This window comes from Gadus chalcogrammus, chromosome 6, assembly GCF_026213295.1.
Source record: "Gadus chalcogrammus isolate NIFS_2021 chromosome 6, NIFS_Gcha_1.0, whole genome shotgun sequence".
Lineage (NCBI taxonomy): Eukaryota > Metazoa > Chordata > Actinopteri > Gadiformes > Gadidae > Gadus > Gadus chalcogrammus.
This window is the reverse complement of record NC_079417.1, coordinates 1,759,316-1,771,963: the sequence shown is the minus strand read 5'-3', so window position 1 is coordinate 1,771,963 and position 12,648 is coordinate 1,759,316. Positions and strand designations below refer to the sequence as shown.

Genomic DNA, 12,648 nt, shown 5'->3' with positions numbered 1-12,648 from the left:
AAGAAGAAAGGTCCATTGCCTCCAAACTGTTTTGACCCTTTCCATCCCCACATAGTTTTATTTCGAAGAACCTTTAACCTCTTAAAATCGAGGTTCCCCAGATTTGGGAGGACGGGCAGTAAAAGGCTACAACACTGCCCTTATTATGTAGAAATAGTCATATCAAATTAAACATGAGAAACTTACAAGCACATATTAGTCATTTTTACATGCACCAAACACAACTCAAACGCCAAGCACATTAATTAGACAAATTAGACGATTAAAAATAGGCTGGAGGTTAATAAAATGGTTAAGCTGTAGCCTATGAGGCGTTGGTGGTCCAGGCCAGGGGACCAGGGGTCAAGCGGTCAGTCCTACCGGTGACGGTGGTGAAGTGGGACGGGGAGGTCATGGTGATCGCGGGAGGGGAGATGTACTTGGCCTTCACGCCATCCCGCACCAGCTGGTCGAAGTTCGGCGTGTCCACGTCCTGGTCGTAGTCCCAGCGGAACCCGTCGAAGGAGATCATCAGCAGCTTGTTGTGGGTCTTCGCCCGGCTCGCCGCGGGGCTCCCCGCGACGATGGCCGCGGTCGCGATCAGCAGCAGCAGGTGGGACAGCATGTCGTTGTGTGGCGACCCGGAGCCCGCGGTCCAGGGAATGGATCTTGGAGGTAATCGCCTGCTGAACGGTTATATTCAAGGACAAGACCTTGGACAGGAGGAGGATATCTGCTTTTATCGGGCTGTTATCAGAAAGGTCTGAACGGTTTGCATGCGAACCCGAGGTCAGGAGGACTGTCTCCAGTTATCGTCTGTGGTAATAGTTGGTAATAAAATGTGGTAATAGTTTTACAATATATTTATTGACCAGCCTATTGAAAATAAAAAAGGCCTCCAACTCCAGGAACAGGTTTGTTTGTGTGTTTTTATCATCATAATCATGTCCTCGTAATAAGTGGTTTCCAACAAGTCAATGTGAATGTTGGTTTGATCACCGGAACACTTTTATAGTGGGATTAATGAGTTGATGGTACTACATTTCTGGATTCAGACTCCTTTTAATTGAAAATCAAAATAATCGCAGTAAGTGATTGATTTATATATTATTAAGTATCCCTACCCTTGCCATTATGACGTTGTTCCTCCATAGATGAAATGATATTCAACACAGTTAGATCCATGCAAAATGCCATATAATTAGTCCTGATTACCTACTATCTGATTTGACTGAATTTTCTGTTTGTCTGGTTTATGAGTTTATGTTAAATTTAGTTATCCACAACATATGTATGCATACTGAAACACACGAAGATAATAATAAGCTAGTAATAAACTCTAATTAGGGTGGTAATCCTGTCATGAGCTCTAACTGCAGTGGCTGGTTCTGTCCTGAGGGCGGCAGTGTCGGCGTTTAATCCTCTACTTCTCTCTGACCCAGAAGTACTCTGTGTTTGTGTGTGTGTCTCACATGACCCTCGCGGAGCAGCATGTAAAGTCTTCTTCAGATCAGAAGTAAATAAGCCCCTTATCAAGCCGGTTCCTGTGCATCCTTCATGTTAGTGGTCGGAGTGGGACGCTGCGGACTCTGAACAGAAAGGTACCGTAATGCTCTGATGAACGTGCGGGCTTTGACAGCTCCTGCATCGCTGGTGTTGTGGACACACTAGTGACACACAAGTAACCTTGGATTAAATAAGTTAAATAGTGAGACATGCAGGATTAGATGTAGTAGAGGGAACCTCTTTTCTGAAGCCTTCATTAGGAGCAGGTATGACGGCTTACGTCACACACGTCGCAGGTTTCTAGACTTCACATTGCATATGGATGAATTTGAACCTGATTCAATAGTTAAACATGTTAAGATGATCTACTACAGCCCCGGTGTCTGTACCATGCATGTGGATTATTAGAGGTCCTGGCACCATGGGTCGAGGTGTTCATTGTGTGTTTCTCTCTGCAGGACTGATGGCGTCGTGGAGTCTGAGGCCGATGCTGTCGTCGTTATTACAAGGCAAGTCGATCTGCACCACAACGCACAATTTTATAATGATATTAAATACACTACAGATTAGTGTTGTTTCCACTTGATATAGGCCTATAATAATTTATGGATAATAATAATATCTTGTTGGGGGTTTATATAATATTTAAATACAGTAGGTATATACAGTGTGACACACGACCCTGTCTAACAATTATTAGCGGTGACCTCTGATGGTTGCTTTTCGTCCTCAATTCGAGTTTGAATTGTAAGGACTCGCCCATCCTTCAACTTTGAAATAGGGCTGCACAATTCTTGATAAATCACTATTTATTTTCAATAGAACATTTGATGGCAGTTATTTAGCTGATACAGAAGGACATATGGTTGTATCTTAAAGGTGACATATTAGACCACCAGGTGTGAGTGTGACTAGCCGCTACTAACCCATCACAAGAGGTTGTTAGATGTGGACTGTAGCAAACATTGCTCATCTATCCGTCATACATCTAGGTTGACACTCCCACTTGTGATGTCAGAAGAGTCAAAATTTCAAAACGGCTAATAGGGCTGCTTGATTATGGAAAAAAATCATAATCCCAATTATTTTGGACAATATTGAAATCACGATTATTCAAAATATTATTTTTGAGTTTGAGAACGTGATGTATTTATTCAGCATGTCTCTCCCAAAAACTCTTCGTAACTGAGAACTTTGAAATTGTGCCTTTTAAAAAAAAAAAAAATGCACAAAATGGTAAAAAAAAAAATGTTGAAATCTAAAATAATGCACAGATTTGTATCCAGCTCTTCGATTATATTAGTTTTTTGATTGTTTGACGCTAAAACCGAGATCGAAATTCGTTTAACCTGCTCCATGAACCCAGCAGTAGCGCTCTAACACAACGCCGCCCGTCTCTCTGTCTAGCGTCCTGGTCGGCGCCCTCATGGACCCCCCTGCTGTCCCGGACCATGGCCGCCGCCCCCACCTGGACCGCCCCCCTGCTGTCCCGGGCCATGGCCACCCTCAACCAGATGCACCGTAAGGGGAAGCCCTCCCCCCCGCCCAAGACGCTGGGGGCCACGTTCGGCCGGCCGCAGCTGAAGGCGGTCATCCTGAAGACCATGATCCGCAAGCCCAAGAAGCCCAACTCGGCCAACAGGAAGTGCGCCCGCGTGCGTCTGTCCAACGGGAAGGAGGCGGTGGTCTTCATCCCTGGGGAGGGGCACAACCTCCAGGAGCACAACGTGGTGCTGGTGCAGGGGGGGCGCACCCAGGACCTGCCGGGGGTCAAGCTGACCGTGGTGCGCGGGAAGTACGACTGCGCCCACGTGGTCAAGAAGAAGCAGTAGGGAAGGGCCTGTTGTTTAGTGTGTGTGTGTGTGTGTGTGTGTGTGTGTGTGTGTGTGTGTGTGTGTGTGTGTGTGTGTGTGTGTGTGTGTGTGTGTGTGTGTGTGTGTGTGTGTGTGTGTGTGTGTGTGTGTGTGTGTGTGTGAGAGAGAGAGGTCGGACACTGTCACAGATGTTTTAATAAATCTGTCGTGGACGTTGATTGGACTGAGCTTGATGGAGTCCCCTCCTATATTAGGACATGTATGCTTCTGTTTCTTTTATTTTTTTATAGCCTTTCAAGCATAATGCACTTGTAGATTGGCAAAGAAACACAAGTAAAATCACAACTAAATAAGGCGTAGGCAAAGAGAGGTTACACAATAGAGCTTCTTTATCACTACAAAGAAATAATAATAATAATTGGTGCTTTAAAAGTTGTCGATGCATCAGTCCTATTGAGGATGTGGTGAGGCCGTCAAAGCGTCACTGGGTTCCAGCGCCACCTGCAGGCGGATCAGGGAAGGCCATGAACGGTCCCGGATAGAAACTAAGGCATTGAGGATTTATTTTTGTAGGTGCAAATATAAGTCAAGGAAGATGATGTAAAAAGTCACACTTTAAGGCCTAGAGACGGGTTTCTCAAGCAGACAGCTGTGCAGCTGGGAAGGGTTTCTCGATATAACACGTTCACTAAAGCAAACCTTGTGATGAGACAACAAACAATGCCTGTGTGGCATTAATAAGCAAAATAAAGAAACACATTCATGTCTGGAAATAGCCATCTATCAGACTAAAGACCAACTCTGTAAAGGACAAAACCAGCTATTCTAATTAGAAATTGCCCATTTGACCTTATCGTAAAATTGTTTCCACGATATGTATGAATTTGAATCATATTTTTATTATATTTATATTTATTGTTTTTTATTATTAGCATGCCCAGCCCACAAGGGCTTACAAGACACCATTATAAAACATAGACCAATAATCAAAAGAGGATGCTACAATACTAACATTAACGGTATAAACCATCCTGACGTTTCATCCAGGCTTTAACACAATAATCTAACTTATAAACATTAAAGGTAATCAAACATTCTATCCTGACATCATTACTCCAAAATATTTCAGGGCACAAAGTTAATTTACAAAATGTACTCTTCGTTCATCATAGAAGGGACAGTATAAAAAAAAACCGAGATTCATTCTCCACTTAAAAAAAAAAGTAAATCACAAAGTCTCTGTTCCTCTGGGATATTTTTTAATCTGCCGAACTCAAGTGCCAGGGGAAGGATTCCCATTCTTAATTGGGCAATCAAGGATCTTTGATTTCTTGGTAAATTAGTTTTAACATTCAATTCTGTTTCATAATTATGCTTGATTTGGACATGTGTCCGTAGTTTCAGTTTTAGCATATAATTTAACCACTTTTCATTGAAACGCTGTGGTTGATTAAAATATACATTAACATATCTATAGATCTTAATGATTTAAAGGCTCTCAAGCAGACGCAGCCTCGTTTGCCCGTCGGATGTATTTCCTGGTTGCACAGTTGCACTTATGCTAATGCTAATGCTAAAAACAAATCCAGCTGATGTGCGTCTGACAGGAGAGACATCTGAAGTCACCCAGAGCTGCTACCATGGTAACATGAATGACAACCACACTAATGTACACTTTACATCGCGACCCCAACGTCTACCTCCGAGAAATATCAGTTTGACCTGAGAATCCAGACCGAGTAGCAAGAAGAGTAGAGCAGCATGCACAGTATAGTAGCATAGTAGAGTAGCATGTACAGTATAGTAGCATGTAATCCAAATCTAAAATGCCAAGAGAACTCTTGACATTCAGTCTGTGGAAACAGGAAGAATTTCATTGCACAACTGAGAACGTCTCATTTGTGCATATGACAATAAACACTTTGAATTGTAGCATGTACAGTAGAATAGCATATTGTTATGGTTACAGTCATCCGTCGTCCATTAAGGAGCCACTGACCCTATGAGCAGAACTAAGATAAACGTTGTTATGGTGGAAGCTGTCAATCAATTAGTTGGAGCATTTTCGCCACATTTGACAGTTTACTCCTGTTCATTAATCAGGTGAATCCTGCTTATAGAGGGTTAGTCATGTGACGACACCCCATTGCTTTGAGCTGGTGTCAAATTGTCTACCATTGAAAAGCATATGAACACTGCTTCTACGTGTGGAGGAGATTTGTCCGATGTTTTAGACGCGGCAGTTCCACTGCTCATCTCAGTTCTTCCCCCGTGTCCGAGCAGGCGGGGTCGGCTGGTCGCAGGAAGAGAGTGCTGGAGCCGGGGGCCGGAGAGGGGGCTGAGGACCAGCAGGACTGTGGTGTCCTGTTGTTCTCTGACCGACCGGAGCGGGGTCCTGTTCAGCCTGGTGAGCCTGTATTCCTACCCTCAGACCAAACCGCCAGCGCCAGAGATGAACCCTTTGTTTTAGTTTAGTTTAAGAATGCTTCATTATAAAGACGCACAAAGATACATGGCAGCACAATGTAGTGTTTCAGCTAGCTTGGTGCGAGCATATTCAACTCCCAGTATATGGGTTCCGGGTTTGAAGCCATTCATCTGTAGGATCCTTGAGCAATATGTCCTTACTGACCGTCTGCAAGTCACTTTGGATCAAAGTGTCTTCTAATAGGCTGAGTAAGCCCAGACATGCATATTGCTTATATAGATACTGCATTTTGTTCACATCAGCAACTGTAATATTATCAACACCCGTCATGTGGAGACTCACTTATTATTACCTCGATGTAACTGTTATAAACAACCATTATTTAAATATTTCTAGAAATCTTGTGTTCTGATTCTGATTCTGATGCGTGTTTTTATAAACTAGGAAGTACAGCACTTTTGTTGTCTATCATGACCTGTGAGTCACGATGATAAAAGTAAACGCTGTCACCATGTCAACATGACGTGACAGCTCAACAAGATCGCCACTGTCTGCTGTCCTCGCTCCCCGATGGAAGAACGAGCTCAAATGAGCTCAGGACAGCTGAAACCATTCCAACTCTCGCTGCAGAGAGAAAACTCTGCCGTCAGACTGCATGTTGGCCCACCTCTTGTTGCTATCACGTAGCACTCAAAGCAATTCGCTTATTCGCAAAACTGACGTCACAGTTGATGCATTACGTGTGACGATGTGACGTTTGACGTGACGTATGGTGACGTGTGATGATGTGTGACATGTGATGACGTGTGACATGTGGTGTCGTGTGTCGTGTCATATGGTGACGTGTGACCTGTGGTGACGTGTGACCTGTGGTGACGTGTGACCTGTGTCGTGACGTATGGTGACGTGTGTCATGTGGTGACGTGTGATCAGATGAGACGGCGGCCGTCCTGAGGAAGCGCTCGCCCCGGCTCCGGGACCTCTCCAGGACCCTCGCCAGTGAGAGCATCTTCTGCTGCTCCCTGTGCTACAAGGCCTTCATCTCCTCCTCCAGCCTGGAGGCTCATCACAAGGCCAGCCACAAGACCTTCTCATTCTCCTCCTCCTCCTCCAGCCTGGAGACCAACCACAAGGCCTCCTCCTCCTCCTCCTCCTCCAGCCTGGAGACCAACCACAAGGGCTCCTCCTCCTCCAGCCTGGAGGCCAACCACAAGGCCTCTTCCTCCTCCTCCTCCTCCTCCTCCTCCTCCTCCTCCTCCAGCTTGAAGGCCCCCCTCCTGGGGGCCCGCCCCACCCAGAGACCCCACCCCTGCACCGTCTGCTCCAGGAGCTTCCGCCGGCCGTGCCTGCTACGGGAGCACCTGAAGAGCCACGGCCCGGGCCGGACCGGCCCGCCGGGACACGGCAGCACTCAGGTGAGGCAGAACCACGTGGTCCACACCGGGCTTCAGGGTCCTCCTCTCACGGAAGATCTCAAGGATTCTACTGGCGATGGGGTCGTCATAAATCCATCACACTCTGTGGAGGCCGATGCTTCACGCCGCCTCACTAACCCTTTTATTGGGCTCCTCCAGACAGAGGAGCCAGGGGTGCTGATGTTGAAGCCGGTTAATTGAAAGACGTGCAGAGTGTGTGTGTGTGTGTGGTGACGACATGTGTGCAGCCTCACCTGGCCCAACGTCCAATCAGACTGACTCAGGCCAGGTGAGGCTGCTTATACCAGCCATCATCCACACACACACACTTCAGATGATTCAGCGTCGTCTTCTTGAGTCGCTGGCAGCTCATTGATCTATCAATGAACTCTATCAATGAATTGAAGTGTTGGTATTGATGACGAAATATAACCCCTCCCTCCTCCCCTACAGGAACCAGTCAGCCAACCAGACGCCTCAGAACCCCGTGACCTCAGCACCAAGCCGTCTGCTGGTAACCGCGGTGACCCCGCCGGCCGCCCAGAGGACGAAGAGGACAAGGCGGCGGATCGCGGCGAGGAAGACGTCGGCGGTTTGATCAACTCCGACGGCGAGGAGGAGTACTGGAAGTCTCCGTCCAGAACCGGTGAGGGCCGGTTCAGAGCGTCCACACTAACGCTCCGACCCCAACCTGGTCAGTGGACCTTCATGTCTATCGGGAGCAGGGCTGCGTTTCAGAACTAGGGCTGCTCGAATATGGGAAAAATCATAATCACGATTATTTTGGTCAATATTGAAATCACGATTATTCAAACGATTATTTTTGAATAAGAAATAATGTATTTATTATTTTTTAATCAAAAAAAACATGTATATATTTTTTAGAAATACATGTTTTATTTATTTAAAACATGTATTTCAGATTTTTGTAACTGAGAACTGGTCAAAAAATGGTCAAAAAGAAAATGTTCCAATCTAAAATGATATGCATCCGGCTGTTCTGCCCTTTCTATAAAACATTAACAAAATAATAATAATAATAACAAAATCGAAAAACTCGATTGTGTTATTTTCCTGATAGTTTGAAGCTAAAATCGAAATCAAACTTCGATGAATCGCCCAGCCCCATACCATGATGGGGGGCAACGTGGCCCAATAGGGTGAGGGCTGTAAGTTGAACAGGAACCAGCGTTAAGACAGGCCTGCTGACCCAACACAAGGCGTGGTTCTGGGTCCAGCATGCCTGTCACCTCCTCAGCTGACCAGCTCCTCCTTAGCCACGCGTGCACGGCCGTCAGTCTGTTCACCCTGGTGCCGTGTCTGTGCCCCAGCCCAGAAGGAGCGGGACGTGCGGGCGGCGGCGGCGGCGGCGGCGGCGGAGCGGGCCGGTCCCAAGCCCCGCCACGGCTGCCCGGTGTGCGGGCGGGACTGCCTCAAGGCCTCAGCGCTGCAGAAGCACCTGCGCGTCCACTCCGGCGAGCGGCCCTTCCAGTGCCCCGTGTGCCGCAAGAGCTTCGTCCAGCACGTGCACATGACGGAGCACCTGCGCATCCACACGGGCGAGAGGCCCTACACCTGCCCGCTGTGTGGGCGGAGCTTCACCTTCTCCAGCGCCCTGCGCCGCCACCAGCGGCTGCACGCCGACACCCGGCCCTTCCAGTGCGCCGTCTGCCACAAGAGCTTCAAGCAGCGGAGCTCGCTGAAGGGCCACCAGCTGGTGCACACGGGCGTGCGCTTCCCCTGCCCCGTCTGCAGCAAGAGCTTCAGCCGGCCGCTGGAGCTCAACTACCACGTGGGGACGCACTCCTCGGCGCGGCCCTACTACTGCCACACCTGCCAGAAGAACCTGAGCGGGGCCCGCGTGTACCGCAAGCACCTGAAGAGGCACCAGGGGGAGCCGGGGGGGGGCGGGGAGAGGCCAGGGGGGGCCGGGGACGAGGAGGAGGCGTGGGGTGGGGGAGGAGAGGAGAGGGGAGGGGAGGAGGAGAGGCAGGGGGAGGAGGTGGAGGAGGAGGAGTGGGGTGGGGGAGGAGAGGAGAGGGGAGGGGGGGAGGAGGTGGAGGAGGAGGCGTGGGGTGGGGGAGGAGAGGAGGGGGGAGGGGAGGAGGAGGAGGAGTGGGGTGGGGGAGGAGAGGAGAGGGGAGGTGAGGAGAGGGGAGGTGGAGGAGGAGGAAGGCTGCAGGGGAGAACAGGAGGAGGAGGGGGGAGTGTGAACTCTGCCCTGTAGAGCAGCTAGGGGTCACTCCATGACCTGCACACGACCGATCCCCAGTCGATCACAGTTTAGACGACCAATGAATGAGGGGTTACCCGGAGCTCCTCAGGACACTCTTCCCGGGGCGTGTTGTAGAATGTGAGTAACATCGTTCCTCTTTCATATTTGTCCTGACCTTCCCCCAAACAGAGGCAAGGTTACCCCGGCAGCAGATGGGTTCATCTAGTGCCTTGCTCGTGGTGTCGTGGAACAGACCGGGGAAACAGACCTCCGAAGGCTCTCTCTGCACACAAAGAATCCCAGCTGCTAACGAGGAGTCTGAGGAAGTCTTTGGAGACTTGAAGGTTTTGTGGATGATTACGGTTACAGAATGGTCGTTGATAATACGTTTGGAAGCGGTCTGGCAGCCGATATGACAACCAAGGAGATGGAAATCACTAATACCAAGGAAGAGTTTATCATAATAATTGATATTACATGTTTGTCAAATGTATGTTTGCTGTGACCAATGACGCTATGTACCTCTGTGGAATGCTTGTATGGCTTCATATACCTGCTAACGTGTTGAGATATTCAATTGTCTTGTTCATTGGGGCACAGTTAAAACTCTGATAAATAAATGTATTTTTTATACTGATGCTTTTTTTATTTGATCGTATGTCATTGAGCATCACATGCTAAGCTCACATAACCTGCTTATCGTCACAAAGTTACACATCACGATTACAACCATACAAACATCCGAGACGAAACGGTACAAACATTTCATATCAGGATTATTAATATAAATAAAGCCTTGAAATATTTCCCTTCGGGTGCATTGAATCTATATAATATGAGTTTCACCTTGTAAATCTGTACATAAATGTCCGAAAAAATGAAACAACACGATTCATGTATGTATTTTTTAATTTTTCTTCCGTGATACCCGATGGACTCTCGTGGTGTGAAATCATGAATATTTTCATCTACCCATGAAAACGTTTGAACTCTTATTACTTCTGCTTGCTGGTTTTTGTCAAACTGAGTAATGACTTCTTAGGACATTTTTGGAGGATGTCATTGTATCCGGTGACCGAAGCGTTCACAAAATCAGCCACAGTTACATCCACCTGACAATTTCTTGATTTCTCTACCTAGATAACAAACAATTCATATTATTGTATGTATTAGGCATGTATTATCCATAAGTCTATGTTGAATGCACAAGCCTAGTAAAGAGCTGCACATTGAACCTTCACCGATACGTTAAGCCCTGAATAAAAAGCTGCTTTTTTTTACTAACCGTCCAATCAGTTCCCATTTTAGCTGCGTCCTCCACCATGGTCTCTTGACCTGGTAACTTATTGATCCACAACTTCCTGCTGCCCTTCAATGTCACCCTGAAGAGGAGGAACACAACAAGATGCAGCGCATCACACTCTGCTCTCAAGACACCGTAGGTCTGCGTCAAGCCCACTCTGCAGGCTAAAGGCCAACCTTTCCTGTTGGCCTGGCAGTGGGAGTCCAGCGCCATCACCAGTCCTTTCACCTCGTAAACAAAGCCTGGATATGATTGATTGAGTGATTTGTTCCCTTCTTCCACTGTTTTGCCATGATGTGTTTGCCATGAGTAGTCTACTGGTAGAAGGTTTAAATATAATAAGGGGGACTCACACTACTCCTGAGATGGAGATGAGAGATGAGTGCGTGCGGTTTCTTCATCAGCACAGCCTCAACAACCTTCTCGTTAAACAGTTGTTGGTTTTCTTGGGGATCGATGTTGTCGGAGGCACAGTGCACGACCAAAACAATGACATCAATATTTAGTTGAACTTCATAGGGGTGGTTGTCGGCCTATATTCTTACAGATCAACGTTCTTAAGCATATCGCATCTAGGCCTACTTGAAGACAAATAACTCAAAATATAATGTGAACATAAACAACTGAACAGTATGTAAGAGCTGTCCATATATGAGCAGGTTATACCAAGTATTTTATTACATGGCTTTGTTGAACACATTATAACCCTTCCATATTATTTGTGTCTGGATCTGATTAACATATATTTAAAGTACAGACAACTAAATAAAAGCATCTAACCATACCGTCAGACTTCACAACAAGGACCAACTGTGTCAGAAGAGTGGCAACGATCAAAGGTTGAACAGAAAACATCTCGTCTTTGGTCTACTTCTCCAACACGCATCGTTCAGATGAAGAAGAGTCGATCTTATACGGTCAGTTGTGGACCCGCCTATACCTGCATCAGCCAATCACATCAGTTCACATAGTACAACTGTACCTGAAGAAACATTTAATATTAAAGAACATTTTCCATCTTAACTTAACTTCATGGCTCAAAGTCAGGGAGGGGGGGGGACAGAGAAACCTTTTTCCCTGCACGTGGTGAAGTTTCGTGCAGGTACATTCACAAAACAAAAACAAAATGAATGAATGAAATGAATATTCAAATCTGTAAACGACCATCTATTTCTAAACTTTCTTAAACTAGGCTAAACCTCTAATGTGAGAATTGGGCTTTGTACAACTGGCTATGAGCTTAGTACAGTTATTAAAGGATCTGTTCCAAACATAGATGAGCAATAAGGAGTGGTTGTTGGTGCTGCAGAATATATGCTCATGGTTTAGAGACGTCGCTCAGCAAGGACCATTGAGATAAAATATAACAAAACGATAATATGACGAGCTACTACTCTTCACCACTTCCCTGTGAATGAACACATCTCTTGGATCAACAAGACTCTTCCCCCCTTATCTGCTAAAGGTTGAAAGTTTAGACTTACCAAGTAATTTTTTTAAGGAGTCACTTTTGTCTATCAAGATGTTGCATTCAAATATACACAGCTAAGATATAAACGGTTTCAGATCAATTATTCATAATTCAAGTGAATTATTGTTTTGAGCTTTTTGGGTCAACTTATCAGTGGAATGTAAATGTCCATCATAAAATGTTGTGTCAAGTTGAAGTACTAGACCAATTAAACTTGACCCGTTAAACCAATCATTAATTTGACAACATTTGGGGTTGTTCTTGCATACTTTTAGTGTTTTTCTTCCCTGTTATGTAAGGGGTCAATTTGACCCGATTCAATGTTAACAGTCTCTAAAAACATGGTTAACATACTTTTTTCAACTCGATTTTTTTATGACTTTTCCAAACTCAATGGGGTTAACATGGCAAACCCCCCCCCAAAAAAAGTCCTGTACACATTTTGTACACATGAGTGTTGTTGGGGTCATTTTGACCCCTAGCACTATTATTCTATAAAACCCTTATTTTCTATCTA

General features: G+C 46.2%; 3 protein-coding genes across 3 annotated transcripts in view; 2 read left to right on the top strand and 1 right to left on the bottom strand.

The window, feature by feature from the left end:
• zgc:153896 (uncharacterized protein LOC569930 homolog) overlaps positions 1-864 on the bottom strand; it is a 4,872-nt gene extending 4,008 nt beyond the window's left edge. Inside the window, exon 1 of the mRNA XM_056593032.1 lies at positions 361-864. Coding sequence (XP_056449007.1) covers positions 361-604 — 244 coding nt within the window. The 5' untranslated portion in view covers positions 605-864. The remainder of the gene's footprint in view (positions 1-360) is intronic.
• Positions 865-1,411: 547 nt separating this feature from the next.
• On the top strand, positions 1,412-4,157 carry mrps12 (mitochondrial ribosomal protein S12). The gene is made up of 3 exons (XM_056593033.1): positions 1,412-1,580; positions 1,944-1,994; positions 2,893-4,157. The coding sequence occupies exons 2-3, from the start codon at positions 1,949-1,951 to the stop codon at positions 3,315-3,317; spliced, it is 471 nt and encodes a 156-aa protein (XP_056449008.1). The 5' UTR covers positions 1,412-1,580; positions 1,944-1,948; the 3' UTR covers positions 3,318-4,157.
• Positions 4,158-4,831: 674 nt separating this feature from the next.
• LOC130384222 (zinc finger protein 235-like) lies at positions 4,832-9,503 on the top strand. The gene is made up of 6 exons (XM_056592330.1): positions 4,832-4,942; positions 5,583-5,706; positions 6,661-7,142; positions 7,596-7,788; positions 8,474-9,049; positions 9,493-9,503. Exons 1-6 carry the CDS (start codon positions 4,940-4,942, stop codon positions 9,501-9,503), a joined length of 1,389 nt encoding a protein of 462 aa, XP_056448305.1. The 5' UTR covers positions 4,832-4,939.
• Positions 9,504-12,648: the final 3,145 nt, after the last annotated feature.

Bases quoted from the DNA above. Each gene is read 5' to 3' on its own strand.
- mrps12 (XM_056593033.1), top strand. From the start codon at position 1,949: ATGGCGTCGTGGAGTCTGAGGCCGATGCTGTCGTCGTTATTACAAG. The intron at 1,995-2,892 runs GCAAGTCGATCT...CTCTCTGTCTAG, and splicing joins GCTGTCGTCGTTATTACAAG to CGTCCTGGTCGGCGCCCTCA.
- LOC130384222 (XM_056592330.1), top strand. The intron at 5,707-6,660 runs GTGAGCCTGTAT...ACGTGTGATCAG, and splicing joins GCGGGGTCCTGTTCAGCCTG to ATGAGACGGCGGCCGTCCTG. The intron at 7,789-8,473 runs GTGAGGGCCGGT...TCTGTGCCCCAG, and splicing joins GAAGTCTCCGTCCAGAACCG to CCCAGAAGGAGCGGGACGTG.